At 36.7% G+C, this 27,879-nt stretch overlaps 1 protein-coding gene across 19 annotated transcripts in view; it reads right to left on the reverse strand.

The window, feature by feature from the left end:
• The window catches only part of CAMK2D (calcium/calmodulin dependent protein kinase II delta), a 315,792-nt gene extending 300,855 nt beyond the window's left edge, over nt 1-14,937 (reverse strand). For all 19 annotated transcript variants that reach the window (XM_057502565.1, XM_057502568.1, XM_036920810.2 and 16 more), the window contains exons 1-2: nt 14,529-14,937; nt 12,860-12,954 (exon numbers count right to left, since the gene is read on the reverse strand). In XM_057502565.1, the coding sequence (XP_057358548.1) occupies nt 12,860-12,954; nt 14,529-14,593 (160 nt within the window). In that variant the 5' untranslated portion in view covers nt 14,594-14,937. The remainder of the gene's footprint in view (nt 1-12,859; nt 12,955-14,528) is intronic.
• Nucleotides 14,938-27,879: the final 12,942 nt, after the last annotated feature.

Genomic DNA, 27,879 nt, shown 5'->3' on the forward strand with positions numbered 1-27,879 from the left:
TAAAACATTTAGATGCAGGGTGGAGTCCTCTCAGGGCTAAGTGCTATTTTTAAAACTGACATTGTATGTATGTATGTGTGTGTGTGTGTGTGTGTGTGTGTGTGTGTGTGTGTGTGTGTGTGTGTGTGTGTGTGTGTGTGCGCGCGTGCTCACTGTATACTTCTAACACTGGTGTTTCTAAATTTGGATTTATTCAATTTGGATTATTCTAGAACATACGCCTTCAAGAACGTATCCTTAAAAAAAAAATGATCCTTTAGCCATCCTATTCATACCTTAGGGGCTCCTCCTTATATGTCACTGGCAGATTACAGACACTGTGATTATCAGCACTAAATGGAGGATACAGTGCTACAGGTAATCCCATAATTGGTTTTCTCTCAACATAAATTATATTTTTTTCTTTCAGAGTTAAGATTAACAATTAAACTAACTTCTCATTTTCTTGAACCTAAAGATGGACAGGAAGCAGGGGTTGAAGTCAACCCAAAGATTTTTTTCCCAAAAATAATTTCCAAATTGCATAAATATTACAGAAAAGTAGGCCTCAATTCTATTTACAGGAGCCAAATTGTTCTCTTTGACACATTTTTCTTTTCTCTCCCCAATTCTACTACAATGAAAAATGGCCTGAAATCACACCTACCCTCAGGAATAGGAGTGGACTTTGACCCTGAAATTCTACTTGCGATATGAAATTAGAATTTTTCACAACCTGCTTTCTAATGATTATACCAACCTTAAGTCACTGCTTTTAAAGTCAATGGAAGGTGTTCTGCTCTACAAAGTTCCTACCTCTACTCCAGAAAATGCTACTATATATTACATATATTGAATAAAACATTTCCCTTTAAATTATGTTATACAGTCTTTAATATGAATAAAACTAGGGAGCTATTACAACTTTTTTTTTGTAGCTGCTACAATCCTTTCAAAAATGGGAAACACTGCATGGCTGAGCCTAGCTAGGGTGGTTGAATATTTAAGCTGAAGATGTCTAAGTAAATAAGAGACTTTTCCATTACCCAGGCAATAGTAATAAATGACTATTTTCCAAATACCACTTTGTGAAAATTATAAATCATATCACAGAATTAATCTGAATCTAATTTTGAGCTTTTCTTTAAAATTTTTTTGAAAAGCAAAAGTTAGGCATAATGTATACAAATTCTACTGCTAAAAGTTCAAGGCCCCTAAATGTGTATTCATTAATGATAAAGTGATGTAGTTTAGGAGTCATTTATTCATTGACTTATTCAGTAAGTTATCTGTGAAGGGTGGCAGGTACTATCTAGACACTGGGAATTCAGGCAGTAAATAATGTCAACACCATTTTTAGACATCTTACTTTTGGATTTGAATAGAAACCTACTTTTCTTGAAACATTCATTAATCCACGATTACATCTACACAGACTACAGTAGCTCTGTAGCTGTGTTTCAGTTACCCACAGCCAACCATAGTCTGAAAACAGATGATCCTCCTTCTGATGTTTGGTCAGAAGGTCAACAGTAGCCTAAAGCTACATCACAGTGCCCACATCATTCACCTCATTTCATCTCATCACGTGGGCATTTTATCATCTTATGTATCATCACAAGAACTGTGAGTACAGAACAAGAAGGTTGTCTGAGAGACAGAGACCACTTCACATAGCTTTTATTAGAGTATTTGGTATAATTGTGCTATTTTATTATTGTTGTTGTTATCTTATAAATTGCACCCAATTTATAAATGAAACTTTGACAGGTATGTATATATAGAAAAAAAAAAGCATAGACCTTCCTCAACTTACAATGGGGTTACATCCTGATAAACCCAACATAAACTGAAAATATTGTACATCAAAACTGTGTTGAACACAGCTAACCTACCAAATATCACAGCTTTGCCATGCCTACCTTAAACATACTCAGAACACTTACATTAACTTACAGTTGAGCAAAATCATTAAAACAAAGCCTGTTATTATAATAAAGTGTTGAATATCTCCTACAATTTATTGAATACTGTATGTGAAAGTGAAAAGTAGAATGGCTGTATAGGTAGAATAGCTGAGCATACCCATTTAGCCTTGTCATCCTGTGGCTGTGGCTCAGGCCACTGCCGTACCCAGTTTTTTTTGTTTATAAACACAAACAGGATTTCCGTAAGGCACTTTTACAATATTGGTTGACTCAAAAAAATCTTTTAATTATCCTGTCTTTTACCTTATACTTAGTCACTTAATTTTTTTTTTTTCTATTGTCCCAAAGCTAAAGAAAGTCTGAGGTTGATAAGAAGTTGCTATTTCTCTCTTATCAGCTGATGATCCCTAATGACTCAGGGCTATAAAATCCCATAATCCCCTTATTTAATACCCTCCAGTACATCTTGCTGCATTTAATGATTCACTGGAATGAAAAGTTTCCACCTCAAAAAAACTTTCATCAGTTTTTGTATGCTTTCATGAAACTGCATGGTAAGTCAATCACTCCCAGTTAAAAGATACTTACCTATTTTCAAGTTCACTCTTTTGTGGCACTTCTGATTTCCTTTCTTCTCACTATATTTTTTTAATAATACCCTATTAATTTTTATCTTTTCTACCCCTCTTTTGAATTCAAAAATGGTTAATTTCAAAACCCAGTTCAGATGCCAACTCCTTTAGGAAGTCTTCCCTTACCTTTCAGCAACCCAACAGTTACCTCCTTTTGTCTCAGAATGAGTAGACACTTCCATTGTGATATTTATCAACCTGTATGGTAATTTACTTGCCTCCACATCTATTTCACCTTGAGATAAAGGACCTTATCTTTGTAACCTTTGTTTATCCTGCACCTAGCAGAGGGTCTGAAACAAGGTAAGTAAACTGAAATTTAGAATCATGCTCCTCAGAATTGATTCAGCTAGCATACTTAAATGTCATCGGTAGAAATGTCTGAAACTTGCTCAGTGCAATCTGGCAATTTATCAAGACTTTTGATCCTATTCAATCCTCTAACCCATTAATTGTCCTTAACAAATATTTCCTTTAAAAAATCAGAAATATGGAAAAGTTTTACAAAACAAATGGTTCCTATTATATCAATCATCATAGCAAAAGGTAAAATTTTTTTAAAAACTAGCAATACTAAAATAAACTGGTGTTTTACTCAATGAAGTATAATTCAGTTACTATGAATCCAAAGAATTTATAGAAACATAGGGAAATTTTTTAATTTTAAGCAAGAAAGACAGATGCAAAATTGCATATTTTAGTTCTGTGTCCTGCCAAAGTAAAAACAAAACAAATTGTTAACAATGATTAGGGGAATTGAACTATGAATATGTTGTCTTCTTTCTTTTTTCTGTATTTTCCCAAATTCTGTAATTAGAATATATATTTTTATGATACAATTTTTAATGTATTTATACAAGTTGGTAATCTTGTTAATTAAGTTATTTCAGAGGCAGGTCCAAAGTGTACAATTTTCTCTGTACCTAATGTATAGAATCTTTAATATAAAGCATATACAATTTGCTTTATTAAAATAATAAAAGATTCATCATGGATAGTTTCTACAAAAGGCCAAAATATTCAGCTGAACTAGATTCACAAATCACTTTTGTCACCACGATTAAAGTCTTTCAGCTACCATCTAAAAATGTGATTGGAATGCTTTTATGAAAAATATAGCATATTCTATATATATATACATATGTATATATGTACACACACTATAAAGTTTTAGAATTATAAAATCCCTGATTTCCTACAAAATATCACACAAGAAAAGTTCCTCTTGAGGAGGGAACACAAATAAGTGCTTTAAAACATGCATTCTGTTTTAAGGGCCTTCCAATACTGAAACAGGTCCACCTTCAGACCCTTTGCCCAAGTTTTGAATTGACAGACAAAACCGTTATAACAGTTGGCCTCCAATTGCCTTACTGAAAGAATCAAATAATCTCTATAAGCAAGTATCAGCCATTATTTGTATATCTAAAACTCTATAAAGTATAACCAAAATGCTTTTAAAAATGAACTTCGTTAAAAAAAAATAAGTGAAAAAGCACCTCTGGAGAATGGATACAAATTAAAAAACCCAAACATTGAAAAATAATTTAATGATCACATGAGTCTAGCATTACTGAAGCAGTACTGATGGACACAGACCATAAAAATGTGATCCCTTATTATTGAGCCACTTTACACTTCATGGTAAAACAAAAGAAGAACAAACCAGTAATAAATTTGCACGTAAGAGCAGTAAGAAATTTGCTCACAAATTTACTGAGTTATATGCAAGTCATTCCAAGAAAGCATAATTTCTCATCCAGGAATTAATGAAATAATTTGTGAATCAGAAATTAATTCATAAAGTTGGTGCTTTCCATGCTCAATTTTCATTTATTTTATTTGTCATGGATCTTTGTTAAGCATATGTCAGTTTCAGGAGACAAAATCTTATTTGCTCACTCATTCACCTGTCCACTCATTCAACAAACATTTACAAGTATCTGCTCTATTGTAATTACTGCGTCGGGCACAGATTCGAAGTTTAAGAATGTCCACAAGATGCTTGAAAGCATCGACATACATAACAGCAATATAAGGGGAGAAATGTGATAAGCCCCTTAAGAAACATGAAAAAGCTACTCAAAGGATGAGAAAAAAAAATACTTCTGGCTACAGAAGGGAAGCAAGGGTGGAGAAGAAGAGACAGCTTCCTGGAGGACGCAGCACCTGAATGGTGTCTTAAAGGAGAAAGGATTTCAACAGCATTAGGTGTATTCATTCCACTTAGAGGGTTGAGCTGGAACTTTCTCCCTCCTTAGAACATGCTGCTTACTGTGCCTGGACAACCATTTCTCCATTCTCTACTAGGCTTACTTAATTTGTCCTTCAAAACAAAATCACACACATAGATCTCTTCAGAAAATCTGTGACACCAATTCTCTCTAGCCCACATCGACATGAAGGCCTGTTACAGCCCTCAAAAACTATACTGTACTGGCCAGGCTGTCGACCACATTAATAGACCATGAAAAACTTGAAGGCAGAATCTCTTTCACCTCTGTATCCCTACAATTTATCAAGATGCCCAGCACAGTGGGTAGTAAAAGGTCTAAAGATGAACTGAATAAATGAATAAAAAAATGTGTCAATTGTCAGCTGGAAAACCTGTTTAGCAAGCTATTTAAAAGAGTTGAAGCAAGAAGAAAAGGAAGCTCAAGTGAGAATAGTTTTAAAAAAAGTTAAATTGAGATGGGTTAAGCATGGTTGAAACACTGGGGAAAATATGGAACCATTGACAGAGGGGAAAATTTGCTGAGTACACTGGGGACATGCAGAGTTTAGACCTGGATTACTAATGAATACGCTTTAGTGGAAATTCAAGTTATCCAGAACTTAAGTCTCCAAAAATCACTAGAGTATTTCCTCACCAAAACATCAAAATTTAAACACTAATGTCATAATGTGGCATGTATTAATTCTGTCACTTCTCTGTGACAGAATAAAAATCTGATTTTCACTTACTATTTACCTTTCATAAGGTAGTTTTATATAACTTACTCTTACTTTACTTCAATGTATATACATCCTTACTAATGAAATTTCTTCAAAAAGTCATGAGGAAAACAATTTCCCATTACTAAAAAATTTCAAATTTAAGCCTTCCATACCCTTAAAGGACAGAGTAGAATTATTCTAATATATGAGAATTAATGCTATTCCATGAATTTATACAGATACAAGACAGATAAAATGAAATACAATTTACCTAGATCATGAGGGTAAATTTTCATTGGTAAATGACTGGTCAACTGAGACCAACTAGGATTAAAAAGCCCCAGAGTATGGGAAAATAAAAAGTTTTCTCTCCTAAAAAAGTTAGGGGTTGTGATTCACTCTCGGTGAAAATCAAGGGATGGGGATCAGCAAGGAGCCCAATAACTTCAAAAGTATCAGGAAGTATTCTGGGTGAGTAGAGGTCTATTGGGTGTTTGATTACTGTTTTATAATTAAATATGTGATTTTTTTCCATATATCAAATTTATGTAATAAAAAATATTTAATCCCTATGTGAACTAAAAAAGTAGAGAATCTTAGGTAGAACAATTAACTGTACATAAATATACATGACACTATCATCTGTATATCTTTATGCTAATTGTTGTGCCTAAGAACTATTTTTCTAACAAATATAAAGCTCAAGTTTTAACCCTGATAGTTTTATTTTTTCTTTTAGTTGCCACATTTTGCTAAATTATGGATTTGACACATACAACAGCATGGTCCACGAAGAAACAAAAAACACTCATCTTCCATTCTTCATTGGTTAAACAAGATGAGCCAGAGAAGTATGATGTCTTTCTGAGTAGATTTATCTGGACTTTGTTTTGGTTAAGGGCTTTGGTTAAGCATCAGGTAAGTCATTTAGAAGTAATTCTAGGAACTTAGTGTATATTGGAATATTTTAATTATTTTCTTACCATTTTAATAAGTTTTTCACTACATTGTTTTCCTTCCAGAAAACAGCACAAAGGGGATATCAACTTCAATTTGATTTTGTTACTGCAGCAATTAAAACACTCTTCTCTCAACAACTGAAACTGTAAACATATTTTTCCAAAGAAATACACAATTCTATACACTACACTGCAAACACAGACATGTGTAAGACATAGTCCTTTTAAATGAGGACCCTAAGTTTAGTGGGGAGATCAGTCAAGCACATACAGATAAGTACAGAAAGCTTAAGGTAAGTTCTAACAATGATCAAAGGGATGTGATAGTGGAAAGAGCTAGCCTTTAGAGCTAGAAAAAACTGGCTTGAAATTCTAATTATACCACTTACTAATATTGAGGCTCTTAGTAACTCAGAGCCTCAGTTTTCTCTATTTAAACTGGAGATAATATTTGTGACCTGTTGAGGCTGCAGTGTGATTAAATAAAACCAAGTGTTTTGTAAATATACACCCATCCTTCAGAAGGTCCTTGTTAAATAATGGCTGTTATTATTATTATTGATTTTGGTAATAATAAGCCAAGTTCTAAGAAGTTAAAAGGAGACTGTAGTACCAGAAAAGGGGTTCACCTAACTAAAAAAATTAATGATGTTGTTGTTCTGTGGCTGTGTATAATTATAATGATAGTTAAGATATTTAAAAATCAAAGCCCAAAAACAAAGCTTTCCTCTCTCTCCTCCAAATCTACCAGTTTCCTCAACCTAGAGTAAAAGTGAGGTTATGGCACATGAAAGTCTATAAATTCACCTTAAGAAGTACTGTTATATCTACCTTAATTGGAATCATAGGAATTTTGTCCTCTAAAATATTTTCTACTACATTTAAAATGTTTATTCTAAAAATAACTTTATGCTGATAGTTGCAACAAATTTACCATATGAATAAAATAACATTTTCATTGCAAGCAGATATTAAACTATTTGAACAGTCTCTCCAAATTGTTTTTGTAGTCTTTGGTACTTGAACCCCACTGCACTATGGTTTTGAAAATTTAAATCCATAGTATATAAAAGCCTTCTATCTCCCCAGACAGAAATAATATTTCCCTTCTTTGAAAATGCACAGCACTTTATTCGACTTACAGCACCCTGTATGTCTTCTATTATGTCTTCTGTTTATGTCTATTTGCATAGCTTTATTTTTCCTAATACTCTGCCCATTGTAATCATTCAATATTTATTAAATAAAACATAAAATGAGGTCACAAATTTGAATGCTTAGTAATCTATAAAGTAGTATGAAATACACGTTGTTGTAAAGGTATTATATTTTATAGTAAAAGTATTGCAAAGATACCATTTAATGTATCCCAGTACAGTTTACTAAATGATACTAAAATTAAAAGCTGTAACTCAGCCTCCTATGTAAATTAATTGCCAATAATTTATAAAAACTCTGTATACACTATTCCTAATAAATGGAGAGGAACAGATGTATAAAAATATACCAACCCAGTCCTAGAGACACTAGGAGTGGGCCTGCCTCAGTATCAGCCCAAGGAAAAGACTTAAAAATTAAAATTCTAATTAACAGAAGAAGTTAAATGCCCAAGAAAATCCTAGCATGTGCTTTTTAGTAATTCATGATGGTCAACATTAAGAGGACCCATAGAAATTTACAACTAAATTTTAATTTTTACATTGTGTTGATTCATTATTTCAGTGGAAATGAAAAGTATTAACCTAATTATATAAACATTCAAGGTTCTCAGGATATTCAGTTCCTATTGCATGATCAGTCAGGTAGAGATTGACACTAGTTATTAATATCACAGTATGGTACCTGACAACCACATTCTTTATTAAGTTCATCTTATTTAATGATGCTGGAATACATAAAGAATTTTTATTATCTCTGGAAACATAGAAATGCATTTTTTATTTTTATCTAACTAGTTTTAAACATCAATAATATTCTCATTCACTGAAAGAGAAAAATAAATGTCTGATATCAAAGCCCATGTGAGAATGTAAATATTACTAAATATTGCTAAATGACACTGAATTATAAGGATGGTAAGTGCCACGTGGAGGCCCAGTGATTGAAAAGTTGTAGAGAACATGTACAAAAATAAAAATGATTTAATAATTTTTCTTAAAAAATTGTTTGAGCCAACAAACTTTTAAAATAGTAATTTGCCCAATTAGTTCCAACTGCCAAATCAATAATGTACAATCAGAACAATTTGATTCATCTATATTGTCTCAGTTCTATTTCCAACTCAAGTAACCATAAAGCTAAGAAATTACAGTAATTTCTTCACTACTCAGATGCCAAAAAGAAGACAAAAAGTAGCAAGAGTTAGTTATTGACACCCCATTATAATATAAAAGACTACTTAGGGACATATACGCAACATGGGACTTAATAGTGGAGACCTAATTTTGTGTTCATGGTCAAGCAGTTTTACAAAGTCCTGATTCATGTTCTAATATCAATAATTTAGGAATTAACTAGCAAAATCAAAGAATACCAAAATGACTTTATTGCATTATACCTCAAGTTTTACAGAAATAAAAAAATCAAACACTTTCTTTAGCAATGGATCAGAGATAAAATATACTTGTAATAGCATGTATTATTTCACGCTGTTACTGTAATTTCTTATATTTTACAAAAACAGTGACTTGTGGCATATCAGATTGTGTAACAATTTCAAACAGAAAATACACAGGGAGAAGTCACTACTACCATAATACAATCTCTTACCAGGGAGAGGCTTTGAAATGCAAAATACATCACACATACTATTTCTGAAGATACCTGCCATCAAAACCATCAGTACACTGGATTCTGAACTGTAGTCACAGCCCTTCATGGACTTTACATACCCTGACAATACCTTATAGTTATAAACAGGTCAAAATAGACAAAATATCAAAACAGCAGAGTAAATTAGCATTTGTTAATTACTAACCTGTTTGGCATCAAAATGATATAAAATCTAATCCTCATGGTAAAAATATGAGATAAAAATTCTATTGTCACTATCCACCACTTACTAAGCTTGACTTCTATGTATAAAAAACTTTTAGAAGACAGAAATTACCTATAAAAATCAGATGTTTGAAATGTTTCTACACTATTTTAAAAACAAGCCAAATCATATACGTGTATACCTATCTAAACAGTATCGTATAATGAATGCTCTGAGAATGCACATGTTAAAGCAAAAGGAAAGATATTTTTCAACAGACTCTGAGTCTCCCAAATATGGTGTCTGTGACTAACAGCTGAGAGGAAATGCAACTGAAACTTCTGCTGGAAATCCATTAAAATCTAGACACAGAAAAATGCAAGGGTGACAGTATAGTTGAATATACAAGTTTGTGCAAGAATGTAGCCAAATTTTTGGCAATTCCCTCATGGCCTCAGATGTACTGACAATGGTCTATTTTAGTCCTAATGTTAGATTTAAAGAACATCATCTGAGTTGGAGGACCTGCCTGGTTTTTAAAACAAATAGGCTTAAAACTTGGCTTTATAAAAGCATGGTATTTCAAATAATACAAAAATTTACACAAAATATTATGCTTCACAAAATCTGTCAAATGCAGCAAAAAAGAAAAAAAATAAGTATATTAGAAAAAATCAGCATGCTATTTTGCATTTCATTCTGTATTTCCCTTTAAACATATTGAACTTAGTTCTGCAAAGGTAGTTTTTTAGGATCATATTCTGAAAAGGAACTTTTTAAAGAATTCATATTTTAAAGCATATGCTCTTAATTCACTACTTTACAGATTACTGTGTAACCAATATTTGCTTTTTCTTAGGAATATTTAATAGGTATTGAACTCCTTAAAACAAACCATTTAATAGCCACATTGGATCCTAGTCACTCTGTACTGAGCCTCTCCTATGTCCTCAATGTTGTGGAATGTTATATTAAAAAATTAGAGCATATTTTTCCTTTAAGAGTTTATAACTTAATATTGTTATTAAACAAATATTCAAATTGGAGGCATGCATATTCTATAACTAGCTTTAATTGAGATATAAAATAAATTTAACATTTTAACGGAAAAGTACTATAATATTTCACAAGTGAGCAGTAATAAGTAAAACTGCTGCAGCAATTTTGTGATTTAAAAAGTGACTCACACAGAATTCACTGAATCCTCAAAACAATCCATGATACCCTACGGGTATTCTTCCCCCATTTTATTAACAAAGAACCGGTGACCAAACCAAATTTATACACTAGTAGAGCCAAGATTCAGATTGGATTCTCATGGCTAAATCAAGGTTGCCACTGGATTTATAATTTCACATTCTTTGATGTGTGATCTCATTTGATCCTTACAATAATCTAATGAGATAATAATGGCAGCTAATGTTCACAGAATGTACATTATGTAGCAGGAGCTGTTTCATCCTATATTAATTCATCCCTCACAAACCCTATGAAAGGGTTATATTATTACCGCATTTTACTGATGAGAAAACGGAGGCTCACAAAAATACATAAACTGCTATGATTACACAGCTTATAGGTAGGGTAATCAGAATTTAAACCCAGGGCATCTAGTTCCAGCACCAGCTTCTTTTAACACCTCACTCTTCAGCAGATTAAGAAACTCGCCCAAAGTCACAAGGAAAGAAAATTTCAGGAGAACAAGAATCATGTCTTCTAATTCCCACGCTAACTACTTTCCCTAAATGTAACTGGAGTAATTAGAATCATTAAATCCAGAAGGGGCAAGGCAGCTTTGGGTGTAAATTGCTCTTTAAAGTAGAGTGTGAGCACATGAGGAACACTGGCAGCCAGAAGGAATCCCATCAGGCTAGACAAGACTTAACTTCCATAGATTGGAGGCAGAAGAAAGTAAAATAAATTGTGAGTAGACACAAGTGCACTTGCCATTATGATGTAGGGAGTATGAATTGGGGCAGATGAAGAGGTATGACTCTAAGGAAATAAGTGAAAGTGAAGCAAAAAAATGGATTCATTTTGAGAGAAAATTTAAAGTCACTGAAAGGTTTGGGACAGCTGTTGTTAATACCACCAAAAGAACAGATACCCTCACTCTTCCCAAAATGTACCTAGCACCCAGGCAGAAATCATGTAAGCACTGACAGAATTGTGCCTACATGCCTTCATTTTTTTTTTTAAACTAAAATGTCACTTACAGTTCAGCAATTTTCTTTTCTCTGTTAAAAACCTGCCTGCAGAGTAGAGAAGAGGAGAAGGTGGCCATAACTAAGCATAACATGTTTCTTTTTTGTTCTCCTGCCATGACTCTATAGCACTGGTTACTTCGGCATATAGCTCTTCCCCAGAATCATGTTAAAATCAGTTGAAGGACATGACAACAAAATCCCATTCAAGTAACAAACTGAAAGCCAAGCTCAACCCAAACTACATTTTAAAAGCAGAATTTGCAAATAGAGGGAAAAAAAATAATGGCCGAGACCAAACACAGTGATACCAGGATGCTAGAAAGCAGCGCTTTATAGAAGACATATTAGATGAAGAATACTAATCCTAATGGAATTTCTTCTCTCATTACTTAAAATAAACCAGGTCACTGAAATGGGCTTACACCATGGCATTTTGTTCATTTTAATTTCATTAAACCATGAATTCCTAGGGAAATATCTTAGACACGTGTTCACAATAGTTGGAATGCCTAACATAACTACTTTTGCATGAGGTCAACAACAACAAAAAGAATGCAATGAGACCACTCCAAGTTTTTTGCTTATGTCAACAGCTATTTTATGAGTATGAATTATCTCTGTGGCTATAAAGCCTGTGTAAAATACATTACACGAGTCTGTGAGAAGCCTTAATGCTGAAGAAGTAAAGATCTGAACTGCACATAGAAACATCAAAGTCAAGTTGAACTTCCTAGAATATAGCAATCATAAAGTTTTCCTCCCAAAGCAATTACTGTTAAATATACCTTCATGAATTAAGTTCAAGTGTAACTACAAGTGAAATATATGATTCAACTGAGCTGTGACCTATTCTTCCTCTCAAAAGTAGAGAATAATGACAGTTGTGAGACTTACATTTTTCCATTCCAGGGTTTTTCTGAAAGTTATTTCACAGTAGAGCTAAAGGCAAAATGCACTTAGTGATATTAATTTTTTTAAAAATATAAGTTATTTATGCTATTGCTCATAGGACAGATAGAATTTTAATAACAATTTATTAAATGATTATATTTCTTCATTTATTTTTAAACTGTACAGATCAAGAGGTATTCAGGAAGGAAATAATTATATATATATATGTATATATTATATCTAAGTCTACAATTTGATTATAGCTATGTGATATATTAATACACAGCAGAATCACCAATCAACATGACAAATACAAGATTAACATATATATGTGGTTGAAAATACCCACCCCGAGCAGAAAGCTTTTTGGTGTTGATAATTTTGGCAGCGTATTCTTGTCCAGTAGGGATTTTCATACATCTTCTCACCACTGAGAAAGCCCCCCTGAAAACCAATAATTAGCATGTGATCAATATAATCAGCTCTGACATTCTATTAAAAATGCAACAATCTGAGCATTTTTATTGAATTTAGGGCATTGTCAAATATCAGTGCACTACAGAAAAATGAATTCTTGGAAATCCCGACCTCCTTCAATGTTGAAAAATAGAAGTTAAATTTTTATTTAACCAGGAACACACATTATTAATCAACAAAATGAAAGGAACTGCCAATTATGATGGCTCTTGTTTACACATGAAATTTGAAAACATTTTACAATTCACACACAGCACCAAATGCTCTGAGAAAAAAACTGCAAAGAGCAGAGCTGAGGAGGAGCAGCTAAAATCTGCTGTTTATCATGGTAGGAAAATAAAATTAATGTGGCTCCACAAAAGTAAATATGGCGATTAGTTTTCATTAAAATATAAATCTTGGGTCCATTTGTGTGGTTTAAAATCCTGGTATGGAGATTCTTCTGTGTCCTGGATTGGGCTGGGGGAGGGGGGAGGAGCGATTTGAATTAAGCTGCTCTTCCGACATATTCTCCATGTTTTAACAACAGACAACATATAAATATATAAGGATGTAATTTTCATTACATTTAAAATATTTACATTTCCTTTAATTCAACTGTATAAAACAACAGCATACACATAAACGTACCCCTTTCATAAGTAATAGCCGAAACTAGTCAGAGGAACTGGGTTTGGGTTAGATGCTACATAAAGCAACATTCACAGCGCGGCCACTAGGTCCTTATGCACACAAGGTCCTCCAGTAGGTCTCCTTCCCCTTCCTTAACATCTCCAAGTTGTCCTGCCAGGTGGACGCAGGAGACCGTTGTACACAACGCTAGGCTACCCTTAGGAAGCTCTCTCCTGGTATCCAGAGGACTTTTCCGCTGCCTGTATAAATAACCCTGCCAGAGAATGTGAAGATGCCCACGTAAACCTAGGAAGGAGGACGACGAGCGAGTAATCCAGTGCAAATAATAGTGGATGTGGGGCAGGGGGCCGGGTTCCTTTGGATGGCCCTTTTCCTGGACAGAACAACTACTGGATGCGAAATAGACTCTACGCCAAGTTGAACTTTCGGCATCAATAAATATGGCACCGTCTATGGCAGTGAGTTCTCATCCGTACGTGGGTCGTACGGCCGACACGCCAGCTAAACAGGAGGCATCTCTATGTACAGAAAATATGATCTATGTTGCATTTTACATGGTTTCTTGTTTCCTCTACACACACACTCGCACACTTCTCTGGATGACAGCTACAACTGCAAGGATCGTAAATCCACTAAGTCTCTAGGGCAGGAGGGTGGGGGAACGAGAGAAGGTGGGTTAAAGACTACAGGAATGGACCACAGCCGGAGTGGAGGGTCTTTCTCTTCCTTCGTCCCCTCCCCTTACTAAGACAGCACCTAACTCAGAGCTGCCATTTCGGGGGACCTCCGCCCTCCTGTCCGGTCTCCCAAAACTCCCTCGCCCCACGCGGCAGGCCGGTGGGTCGGGGGCAACGCGACCCGCCCTCTGCTGGAAAGGGGACGTGCCGGTGCCCGGCAAAGGCGCTTACTTTCCGAGCTCCTCGAAAAGCTGATACTCGTCCGTGAACCTGGTGCAGGTTGTGGTCGAAGCCATCCTCGGTCGGTGCTGTGCCCCCGGCGGGAAGCGCGGCGGAGGAGACGCGAACAGACGCGCGACTTCCCCGGCACTGGCGCCGCGGCGCTGTCACCCAGGGCCGCCCTCACTTTGCTGGTCTGAAAGTAGCTCTCCCGCGAGGGAGTGTGCGCAGGGGCGGGGCAGGAGGAGGATGACCAGAAAGGGTGGCGTGGGGTCCCCTCCCCACGGCCCGCCGATCCTCCTCCTCCGGGCTTCACTTCTTCCTCCTCCGGACGCTCTATCCGCCCCCTTTCCAGTCCTTCTTCCCAAATTTAGGGGGAAAAGTGCTTCAGAGAAGGGGCCGGGCAATGAAAAACAGCCGGGCACGGGGCGAGAGGCGAGCAATTGCGAAACGGTCCGCACCGGGATAGCAAGGGTAGGGGCGAAGGGGAGGGAGCCCGAGGGGACGAGACCGCGGAGCCGGGAGCGGACAGCTCGAGCTCAGCTGCAGCTGTCAGCAGGCGCGGGCGCGGGGCGCGCCGGGGCTCAGCCGAGTGTGCGCGCCCGGAGCCGACCTCCCTCCCGCGGGCACCTCCGCAGGCGCGCGCACCCCACGAACCCGCGCCGCTGCGAAACTGCGCGGCAAGAGAAAGAGCGCTCGGCACGGGCGAAGCCTCGCTGGCGGTCCCCAGCCTCCGCCTCCTCCTCCTGCGGCGTCTCCTCCCGCCGCTCCCTCCGCCCGGCAGCGCCCCCTCCCACGCTAAGCCCCCTGCTCGCCGGTCCCACACCCCCGCCTAGCGACTTCAACCCTGTCCCTTCCTGGTCTTAGATGCGCGCACACCCGTCTAGGGAGACCGGGTGGGTGGAGGATGTGCGGGTAGAAGACTGGAAAGGATTTAGGTGAATGAAACGAGACGTCAAAATTACCCAGTTAAACTCTCAGTCAGGTTTCTGCTTAAATCTAGGGTTTATTTAGAGCGCAGATGCGGGGTAACTCTGGATTGCTCGGGAGGCCGCCGGCCCTCTTGGCGCCCGGCAGAGACTGCTCCACGCCGGCTTCCGAGCCGCGGAGCCCGGAGTGGCAGGGCGAGCAGCGCGACCACACCTCGGCGCCGCTCCGCATCGGCAGAGCGCGGGCCGGATGTGGGCCAGAGAAGGGTCCTGGCCTCCCACAGCCCGCAGCGACGGGTCGACCCGGCGGAAGCCGCGCCGCGGGCTCCGCGCGCCTGGTGCGGGTTTTCTGCCTCGCCCGCAGCCCATGGAGCGAGGGGCGACGCCCACCGTGCGCCACGTTTCCCTTCTGGTATGACTGCCACCTCACTCCCCGCCTCCCCCGCTGATTTCTAGGTTGGGTTGCTCAGACTCCGGCAATCCCCAACGGCCTCTGCCTCGGTCATGAACATTCACAGAAGACAGCAAAAATACTCTGCCACCGAGCCACATCTTTCCTTCAGAGTAACTCCCCCGTAACCTCTTAAATTCTGAGAGTAAGACGATTTCTCGCGAGATTTTCTGCTCGGGCAGCGGGGGAGGGGTAGCGGGAAGGTTGGGTGTCGGTCATGCGGCCTGGTAGGAGCCTGACGTCACCCCATCACGTGAACACGTCTAGCCTGTTTCGCTTTGCAAAGGGAAAACGGAAAAGAGGTCGCCTGTGCTTTGCTGTGTACTCAAGAGGTCTGTCCAGGTAGTGGCACGTGAGTGTACTCCGAAAATGGCTATCTGAAAAGCCACTTAACAGGTCAAGAATACGTCCGACTCGTTAGCATAGCTGTCATTCTTTACAGTAAATACAAGAAAAATTAATTATTCATCACATTTAAAACAAATTGCTGATTACTAAAACAACCCCTAGCCTTCCTTCCAGTACTCGTCTTTAATAAACTACGCTATTGCAAATGTAGAAGCAGACCAAAAGCAAAAGGGTTATAAACAATCCTTGCTAAAGTATCTGCCTTTAGCTTTACAGCACAGGACCCTAAACACCTCGCAATCCTAATGCTATTTGTTCAACGTTAGCATTACGTTATGGACACAGGATTTCTCAACGCTGGATGACAAAAGATAACTTGGAGATATGAAGAATCTTAAGATTTAAAGGAGTTGTTGCTTGCTTCCAGAGACAATTACTAAATTACCTTGTCCACAGCCACACATAACCCTTATTCCCTTATTTCCTGATCCGGGGAATACTATTCTTGTCGAAAACTGAGCTTTCACCAAAGTTATCAAAAATATTCAAATTTTAACGATTATTGTAACAAAATTAAACTTTGTACATATTTTTACTCCCATCCATAAAGAGCACATAAATTGTGTGAAATCTAGTAATACATAAAATAATATTTAAAAACTATATAAAGGAATGAAACAATGTCTAGATATTAATAATTGAACCATAAAATTGCAAAAAAACCTCAATTTGGTCTGGGTTAAAGATCTTTATATCTTACATGTTTAGCAATATGGCCCCCAAGTTCTAATGCAATAATCTAATATTCTCTGAATCTAAAAGTGAAACAGAAAAAGTAAAATTAAAACCATAAATAAAGCTAATACAAAATTTTACAACTATGGGAAAGAAAATTGTTTTTTAAATAGTCAAGTAATGAGACTACATAATTACAGTATTTATCTCAGTTATTTAAACTACCAGTAATTGTAAATGGTTATGATAATGGTGATACAATAATGGAAATGTAACTGAATTTTAATATTGATGTATTATTAGACAATGTGTACTTCTTAAGCAAACACTGCTAAATCTATATTTTCACTATTCCCTAATCTGTGTCTTGGACTAATATATTCCTTTTACTGAAAAAAATATTGATAGTTATTTCTGAAGTTCGTACATCCTTAAGACAATAATCCTTCTAAAGTTATGCAGAAATTCCATTTGGAATATTATATCTTGCCTCCTTCCTGGTCTCCTGCTTCTGCCTTTGTCCACCTTCATTCTATTCTCATCACAACAGCCAGAATGACCCCTTTAAAATCTCAGTCAAAATAAATCATGCCTTTGCTCAAAACCTTCTATAGACTTCCTATCTAAATTAGACTAAAAACCAAAATTCTGAAAGTGGCTTTTAATGTTCTAGGGGATGTGCACTCCACTCCTACTCCATTAGCTTTTTTAACTTAATTTGTGCCCTGCCTCATTCTACTCCAGTCACACTGGCCTCTACTCTTCCTGGAATATGACTGGCATGTTCCTGACTAGGGACTGTTCATTTGCTAGTTCCGCCTTACCAGAATGTTCATCTCTTAGTTATCGTCCTATCTTCATTTCTTCACCTATTTCCAATATTTTCTCAAATATCACCCTATCTATGTAGCCATCCCTGGCACTTCTTTCAGACATGGTTTCTATTCCCATTCCCTACTTTATCCCCCCCAACACTTGAATACCTATTACCATCTAGTATTCCATAACTTTTTTTTCCTTGTTAATTGTTTATACTTCCCAACTATAATATAAATTCCCCAAGGGTATGTGTTATTATCTGTTTTGTTTGCTGCTCTTGCTAGCAACTAGAATATGTGCCTGTCACATACTAGCTCTCAATGAATTTTTTTGAATGGCAAATTATTGGGGGTTTTTAGATAATCTAATCACAATCTTTAAAGTTGGTTTTGATAACATACCAATAAAACTTCTTAATTTAAGGGTGAACATTTTCAATCAAATGGTCACAGTATTATCCCATGATTAAAAGTGCTTATGCAGAGAAATGGATTTTTAAAATACACTAATAACTGACACCAAGGGGAAAGGATGTAGTGCTAATTTTCTTGCCACTGAAGTCCATAAAGAAAGGAGGAATTTCTGTTTCTTTAGACATATTGGCTTTACTAAATTTTATGTTGCAATAAAAGATAGATGCCAAAAGTTTCAAATGCTTAGATCACATTGTGAAGATACAAGTCAATGTAAGGAAATGAAAAATGTGGCTTTAAAATGAGTTTTAGAGGTACAAAATGGAAAAGAAATGTATAAACAGTGTATTTGGCTTCTCAATTGATATTAATCACACAAAAATCAAGATTTGCCAATGTATTGCTTCCAGCTCTTGTCTGCTTTTCTAAAATGGAAGCAAAGCATGCATAATTTTATCCTCTTTTAAAATGTACCTTTTAACACCGGAAGGCTGTAAAAGCAAAAAAAGGAGGAAGGATGAGGGGGTGGGGAGGTGCGGAGGGACATGAAAAGTAGTAAGCAGAGCCCTAGCACTACCTAGATTGATCAAATGAAGTCATGTTAGTGCCAAGACCAGGTAGATCTTGCTCTAAATGTACCCTATCCTTTTTGTGTGTGTGTGTGATTATCATCAACTGACAAATAGTAGCAAAGAGATTGAGACAGACTGGAAATGATCACTACATACAAATACAACATGAGAATTGAAGATGGAAAGTATCTTCTTTCTCCATTGGCCACTTCAAATTAAAAATTACAAGACTTCAGTAGTCCCACAAAGGGATTGTTTCTAATACTTAAGTAAACAAAGCAGATATTGACAATCATTGACTTCCCTTGCTACAAAGTTACAAGAAACAATGAAGAGAAAAATGCTATCTCCGTATCTCCCCAAACTGCAGAATCAATCAGTAATAAGGAGATTTCTGTGAAAATTTTTGCAGGGTCTGTATTATAGTCACTCTTTACTGCAGACACACTGACAAGCCAAAGAAACTTGCTCTTGTTTTTTCCAGTTTGCTTGCCCAAGGTGCGATAACTTAACCTTGTGGAGCCAGAGATAAATACAGTCTACTAGTGAGCAGGTAATGATTCACCACACCACCCATTCATGCAAGGTGAATCTGCAGATAAAGGAATGGACTATTCATACAGCAAAAGCTAACAACAGAAAAGATTTTCTTTGTTTCATCAGATGCTGAAAGAAGTAAATTTTTTTCCTATGTGTAATTGAACAAGGAAATAAGTGATACCACATAATGAAAAAGCACCTCTCTTACTATTACTTCCAAATATTATTAGCACATTATTCTTCACGAACATGCCTGCATACCTAACACTCTGCTAAAAGGACTGCAGCAGAAAATTACATGAAACATGATGTAGAAATCAAAACAACTGTTTAAGAGGTAGTGGAGTCATTAATAAAGTAGAGAAAATGGATTAGCAAATGATGAGTCTCCCTGTGGGCACCAGTAATGACTTTCACTGACCACTGTTGCAATCCATCCCACTGGACCATAATCAGGCTATTGGCCACTTCATTGGAGGAACTGTCATTCAGTCCCCTACCTGGGCTTTAGCACAGGGCTTATACCAAAATAGGTGCTCAAAATACCTTTTATTATCTTAAAAAATGAATATATGTTATCACTAGTCTTTGTCTTTCAAAATATTAAAAATGCCCAGTTTTCATCAGGGTGCAATGAAGCCTCTTTGCTGCTATACATAATGGATCCTTAAATAATTTGACTTGTCTGTGTTGTCTCATATTCTTGACCCTGAATTTTCTCTGCTGCTTTCATGTCTGAACCATATTCTCCATTCACAGTCCCAGTGCCACCTACAAACATTTCTGTCTCCTCTTTTCTTCAGACTCCTTCCTGGGCTCTTCTGTTTTTCCTCCAACCTTCATGGTAAAAGGTTTGTGCTCAGGATTCCATCTTATGCTATCGTTTTTATTTTACATGCCTTTTCTGGGCCAGTAACTTAATAACTCTCATAATCTTGATTATTGTCTGTCTTAAATTTGGCTCTCCAGATGGAGATCCTCAGACAAGGGTGTCTGGACAAGTGTTTTACTGAGGCAGAGCTCTCAGGGAGAAGGGGTAAAGAAGTGAAGGAAGCAGGACAAAAGCAAAATAAAAACAAGAAACAGTGTGTGCCTCCAGGCGTAGTCCTGGTCTCAAGCCTGATCTGCATGCGGCTCTGGCGCAGAAATTACAAGCCTGTGTTCCCCCTCACAGGCAGAGACTTCCATCCCTTTACCAGTCAGACCTAGACCACCAGCCATAGAGGAGGGAAGGAGAAAGGACAGAATCTCCCAAGGGGTTGCATAGGCCCCCCCCTTCCTTGCAGGATTTAGAGAATGGAGAGGGGGAAGAACAAGACTCAGCTGGGTATCAAAATGCTAATGACTGAAATCTTATCTTTGACTCTGGTCTCTCCCTGAGCTTCTCCCCTCTCAGATATTCTGCCTCTACCTCTGATTCAACTTGTCAAAAATTAACCTCCTGCATTCCCTCTCGACCTGCACCTTCTCCACATCTTGGTGAAACGTGAGGGTCACCTATTACAGTCCCTGTCCCTCATTCTCACAGTTAACCTCAAGTGCATACACCACATCCCATTTCCACTACAAATGCCTTCCTTTAGGTCACCACTTTTCCTTACTGGGTTAAGGCATTAAGTCACCCTTCTATAGTGAATTCACTGCCCTGGCATAGATACCATTATTAGCTCATCATATATTTTTAGAAAAAAGGTCCAAAATCTATATGCCCTACCAGGCATGTTCTGGTCTCAGTTCTGCTTAATTGCATAGATTCATCTCTCTTGTCCCCACCCCATACCATGACTCCTAAACATTTCTCAAATTATCAATCCACTTCTCTCCATTCTTCATCACTGGCATTATAAATGAAACTCATCATCTCTCAACCAGGCTGGCCAAAACAGCCTCCTAACTTCATTAACTCTGATGCTCTCTTCCATCCCTTCCACATACCAGAGAGAAGGATCTTTTGAAAACAATCTGACCACACCGTTCCTTTGCTAGAGTATTTCAATCACTTCTCTGGTCATCTTGAAATAGAGACCAAAATAGTTTACATGTTTTTAAAGGCCTTGCATGTTCTGTTTTTGTCTGTTTCTTATATTTTAAGAAGCCTTTTTATTCCTAAGGTTGTAAATATATTTACCTATATTTTCTTCTAATATTTTTATTCTTTTATGATTAATATTTTAACCTATTTAAAATGTACTGTTATGAATGATACAAAGCAGGTTTGCCAATGCTTTAACTGAAGAGTTAATTTTTCCCACTTATTTAAAAAACTTTTTTGTTAAAAAATCATATATCCATTTATACATGGGATTGCATAATTACTCTCTATTATGTTCTATTAATCTGTCTATTCCTGTGCCAGTTTTCTTCTTAATTCATGTAGCTTTAGAGGAGGACTGCACCCTTCCCCATCATTCTTTATTTTCAAAACTTAGTACAAGTTATTATTCAGATTTTACTATTTCATTTTCTAAATCATCAAGGATTCTGATATGCCTTATTTTCTCTCTGTTTATTTGCCTCCCAGAAGTTGGTTATAGATGTACTCATTCATTCCTTCAAAAAGCAGAATGAGAAGAGGTTTTAGAAAAATCCATTTGCCTAATGAGATGCATGTGGCTAAACCTACTCACCTAAATCTGCTCTATCCTTTTTCTACAGAAATAGGTTGGAGCTGATCACATAGGTAGGATACATCTACCAGACTCCCCTGCCTCCAGATTAAGTTCTTGGCAAAGGAAGTGAGGAGAAGTGATGTATACCACTTAGGTTTCCCCTACAATCCCTGCCCCATGCATGTTCTTTAGTGTACTTCACATATCCTGAAAAACTGGACTGGCAGTTCCTAAGGCAGTCTTGTAAATACCGCAGGAGTCACTCTCTGAATGACTTCATTAAGAGCAGAGCTGACAATAAACTGGAACCCCTGGTGTAGACCAAAGAAATAAGCTTCTTGTTCTTAAAGGAACTGAATTTTGAGGCTCCTGTTTGTTTCTGTAGGTTAGCCTACCCTATCCAAAACAAAATATGTAAAAATTCTTAAATCAAAAATCCTGTACAAATATCAAGTATCACTAAAACTCAAAGCTTATTAATGAAATTACAATTCATGAGTGAATGGGAATAAGTGATTTGGGTTATGAACATAAATTATTTTTCTATATTATGCCAGTTTTCATTAGTTTGGTAATTGAGAGTTAGCTATGCTGTAGAATGGACCAACTCCAGCCAGAAAAAGTAAAAGTTAACACACACACACACACACACACACGAGTTCCCATTCAGTATGAGAAACAGATCTTTAGAGATTCTGGAAGCTAAAGCAATACTATTGCAAAGGGCCATGCATGTTTCTCTCTAAACTCCCGTTTTTTAATACTTTTCTATTTCATTATTATGTCTGAAAAAGAAAAAACAAACACACTTCAATTAGGAGTTTATTTGTGAGCAACACTTATGTTCCACAAGTACTTGGTTCATGTAACAAAGAAATGGTGTCCTCAAATTAAGAGTGATAAGGTGTTTTTGAAGGTGGAGGCAATTGGGTGGGTTATCAAAGTACATAGAAAACAAAACAAAGAACTCTTGCAGTTTAAATGTAAATTGTACCATTAATTTTCCAACATTTATTCTATAAATTGTGTTTGTGCATTAGGCCAGGCACAATGTAGAAAAAAATTAATTGTGTACCTACTTTTAATAGGGCTTACTTTTGAGTAGGGTAGATAGGCATTAAATTAATTATTTGTTTAAAATATTAAATAATATAAACAAATAGGGAGCTATGAGAATATATAATATTTGTCTTGGTAGGGTAAGCAAAGGATGAACAAAATGAGATCTGAAGGGTAAATAGGAATTAAATAGATAAAAGCTAGAAAGTACAGGGAAAACATTCTGGAAATGGAACATGGCAAATTCAAGGAACCAAAAGAGGTTCAGTGTGCTTAGGGTACAGTGAGCAAAATGAGGTTGTAGGAGTGTCCCAAAGAGGCTATCTGAAGAAGAGTATGGAAACACTAAAAGGATTTAAAAATGAATATGATACTCTGTATCAAAAAGTTCATTCTAGCTGCCTTGTAGAAAAATGAATGTTAGCAAATTTGAAGCAATCAGTTTAAAAGACAAGGTAAGAAAAAGTGACAGGCTGGATTTAGGTGGTTGTGCTGAAACAAGAGATAAATGAATATTTAAAATATATTTAGGGAATTATTATTAAGATAATACAAAATGCATTGACAATTGAGGCTATCTGTCTTGATATGAATTAATTAAAACTGTAGGACTATGTTGGTGTGACTTAGATTTTGTTTCCTGTTTTTTAGGAAAACTGCCCAGGAAATATAGTACTATAAATCAATAAATAACTTTACAGTTTGCTTTAGGAAATTTCTTCAGATCAAGTTATTAAAGACAATAGTCTGCTCACCTGGCCAAATAACTTGCTCATCAGTTGAGTTTTCAAAACTTATTTCACAGTATCCACCAACTTGAAACTATTGTATCACGAATGTTGTCCACTTACCAACCCCTTCTTGAAAGACTTAAGCCTCTTGAGGCCAGACTCCAAATTCTATAAATATTTCACCCCTGACTTCCTAATGCTGAAATACTGCTAAGATTCTGTCAAGGTGGTATTCTCCCTATTGTAATGAGTTTGTAGTGCTTTATTAACAGGTTGCCTGAAGATATTTTGAGGAGTTCAATAACATAAACACAGGAAATGGTTTCCAAAATACTGGCATAATCATACAATGAAATATGTGCAGCTATTATTGCATTCAATTATGCTGTAGCAAAGTACTGGCATAGAAAAATGTCACAATATGTTAACTAAAAATTCAAGCTACTAAGAGTTTATTTTAACCCAGTTTAGTTTAGTTTAGCTAATCCAGGTTTTTATGTTTGGTTTGGATGGATGGATGGATAGACAATTCTCAAAGGACAACTTCCTAAATTTTCATTTTAATTATCTTTGGGAGTAGGAATATGAATGATTTTTTTTCCAGTATTTTTGGATGTCCCCTCACTTAATACATTTTATTTGCATAATAAAAGCAACGAATGCTATAAGAGATTAAACGTTTGCATTTGTATTTGGGAATTGGAATGTAGGTTCCAAAATCAAAAGGAGGTTTAGAATTTATTAACTCTGTGTCTCTATCTTGAGATTTCCTTGTTTTGTGATGGGGTAATAGGATGGAGGAATAGTAATAAAAATTCTTTGTTTGACATAATTTCATAGTAATCATGTAAGAAACATGGTACTTCTGATCTTATGGATGAGAAAACTGGGTCAGTAAATGTTTAAATAACTTTATTTCTCACTGGAAACAAGGACCAATTCAAATATTGTACTCAGGAGGGTCTAACATAATAATAATAGGCAGCATTTGTTGTGTGTTCACTATGTGACTCACACCCCACTGGGATGGTTTTCTGTTACTTCAATTTACAGATGAGGAAACAGAAACAGACCTGTGTGTGTCCAAAGGAATCAAACCCAGGTAAGCAATGTCCCAGAGCCTGTATTTCTAATTACTATATATTATCTTCCATATTTTTATTCATTTTACATGCCATAGCTAGAAACTCATATAGATACACTTTATATTTTTCAAGTGGATAACTGAAAATACTTAGCTTCTTAGGTTTGGCTGCTTTTTAATGGGAGGAGCAGTGTGGAGTGAACAAATGGACTGCAGAAGTCATTAGTCTTCAGGGAAAAACAAGCTGAATTTCCTACTTCACTAATTAGCTACACTAATTTCCTAAGTGGAAAATAATATTAGCCAGTCAACAACTGCTTTTCCAGAGAGCTAGGTGGCTCTTTTTTAACTTTACTGCTTATTAGCTATCACCTCCTGCTCAGAGATTTGGCTAAACCAGTCTTGCCTCTCTCCCTTGTAGACCTCATTTTCAGTTTTTGCTTTACCCTGATTCTGGCATCCCATTCTCCAAATTAGTTTCTTCTTTAATCTCAGGGCTTCTCTGGGTTACGATCTGCAAATATGACTCAATTTTTAGGCAGAGGGGAAATTAATGATAAAGTCTTAAATTCTCACTAGATATTCCAGTGATGAAAGGCAAGCACTTTCCCTTAAATGTTTCCAGCCGTTCTCATTTCCTAAGCACATTTTCAAATTCTACTTCTTGAATTTCATTCCAGGCACTTCCAACAAAGCCAGATTCCAGGTAAACCTCAGAAATATAAAGGAATTCAACATAAAATATGAACTCACATTCATATGGCTTCTATCAGTAGCCACAACTGCCATCTGTTTAAGTCTGTGCAACTGGCTTCCATTTCTCTACCACTCTAAGGATCCTGCTAATAACAAAGGACTCCCAGCAACCAAATCCAGGGACCTTGATCCAAACCTTGCCACCATGGGAATTTGTAGAAATTTACAGAGCCAATAACCTCCCTTTCTTGAAACAGTCTTCCTTGGACCTCGATTCCAGTTCTCCTGGTTTTCCTAATGTTATGAACTGTTCCTACATTACTGATTTTTCTGCCTCGTTTTTCCTTCCTTTTCTCTTTCAACTCTAGTCCTTACCTACTACGTTAGAATAGACAGCACTGCCAAAACCCCTGTCTCTTGTCTGCACACACATAGCGCTCACGTCATGGTCCCTAGCCCCCCTAGCTCTCCAGAGTTGCTCATTCTTATATCGCACTTCCTGCTTTGATGCCAAAGCATATCCTTCCCAAAGTTTCAATTTCTGTTAATGGTACTACTTCCCCGTTTATTCACATTTAATCCTTGGAGTACTGTTTGATCTCTTTGTTATATACCCCATTTTCAACAGTACCACATACTACAGATTCTGTTTTTAAAAATCTGTACTAAAAATGCCTGTTAAATTAATTCATTCCCAGTTATATGCCTTTATCATAGAGGGAATCTATTATCTCAGTGCTCAGTGACTAAAATGGTCTCCTAATTGTTTCACCTACCGAGACTTTTTCTCCAAACCACCAGCTCGCTTCTCCAGTCTTCTAGGTTACTGTTAGTCACCTTCTATGTTAAAAATTAGGCCAAATTAAAAAACGAGTCCCTAAAATAAATTTCCAGGCTCATCTATACTCCTCCCATAACAACTATTGTTTATTTAGCATCTGTTATGTGCCAAACACTTTGCTAATCACTATATATATCATTTATAATCCTTTCAACAACCTTGAAAAGTCTTCTTATATCTATTGTACATTTGAGCAAATATGATTCACTTAACAGTGTGGGTACCTTCGTAAGGTCATACTACTAGAAGGCAGAGAGAGCTGTCATTTGATTCAGGTCTCTTGGATTCTAAAGCCTGTGCTAAGAATAGAATATAATATAAGATACCACCAAAGATGCATAAATTAGACAGTTGCCACCACAAAGATGCATAAATTAGACAGTCACCAGCAAAAAATTAAAATTTTTGTTTCATGTGTGACTATGTATCAATCCAATGAAGTTAAACTTATTCTTGGGATTTTTGTTGATACAGAATGAGGTCAAGTATATGCACAAAAATATACATATTGATATGTTAACCCATTCTAAATTTCTTAGCTCAGATTCAAGAAATGATCATTTCTGTTAGCCACATATTTCTTTATGCCCAAACTATGATTGTCACTTTAAGAAGGAAAACTATCTACCCCACACCAAACAATGGTGGGGACATCCTCTGGACAATCTTGTGTAAAATAGGCACTTGTCAACATATGACCATTCAAAAGACATCTGCAGTGAACTGTGGGCTAGAATGAGTTTGCCCCTCACACAAAAGCATAGAAAGACATCATCAGAAAAACACAACTCCCTATTTCACCAGCTGGAAGGAAAGTATGTCTGTGAAAGTGGCTTTGTGAAGATCCAAGATGCCACAGTTTATGAAAAAGCAGAGCTGTTTCTCACAATCAGAAACACAAAACAAAATGTTTGATCAGCTATAGGCTGCTGCCCAGGGAGGTCTTATTAACACATTAAGTAGTTTCATTCTTGTTCTTGTTTATTCCTCTGTTCCTTTGTTTCTTTAATGTCATTAGGCTGTTTTTATATAAAAGCTTCTGATTCTTGTCTACTACCTCTCCAATTCTATGTTTACAAATTGCTCTAAAGAAAGAAGAGGCATTTTATATCAAACAACACAGCTTGTAGTCTGACCTGTAGAACTTATTATACCTAGTAAGTGAATGAAAATTAAATTCATTCTGAATGCTACTGAAAGCAATCCTTTTTGTTCACTGAAGGATATGTCAGCTTCTGAAATAGATAAGTCAGAAGTAAAAGGAAGGCACTATGGTGTATCCAAGTGTAAATTCAATATAGATTATTGCTAGAATCTTCTCAGGATCTGCCGATTAAGTACTTTAAAACCTGTATTTATGTAATTAAGTAAATTTTTTTTTCAAGTGTAGAGGAATGAGCTTGACCTACCATAAGTAAAATGGAGTAATTTACTATAAAGATTCAATAATATTTTACGACACACAATGATAAAAATAAACCTCTGTCTCAGAGATTTGAAATTTAGAAATGGAGTAACGCAAGAGAGCTAATATAA

This window comes from Manis pentadactyla, chromosome 5, assembly GCF_030020395.1.
Source record: "Manis pentadactyla isolate mManPen7 chromosome 5, mManPen7.hap1, whole genome shotgun sequence".
NCBI classification, from domain to species: Eukaryota; Metazoa; Chordata; class Mammalia; order Pholidota; family Manidae; genus Manis; species Manis pentadactyla.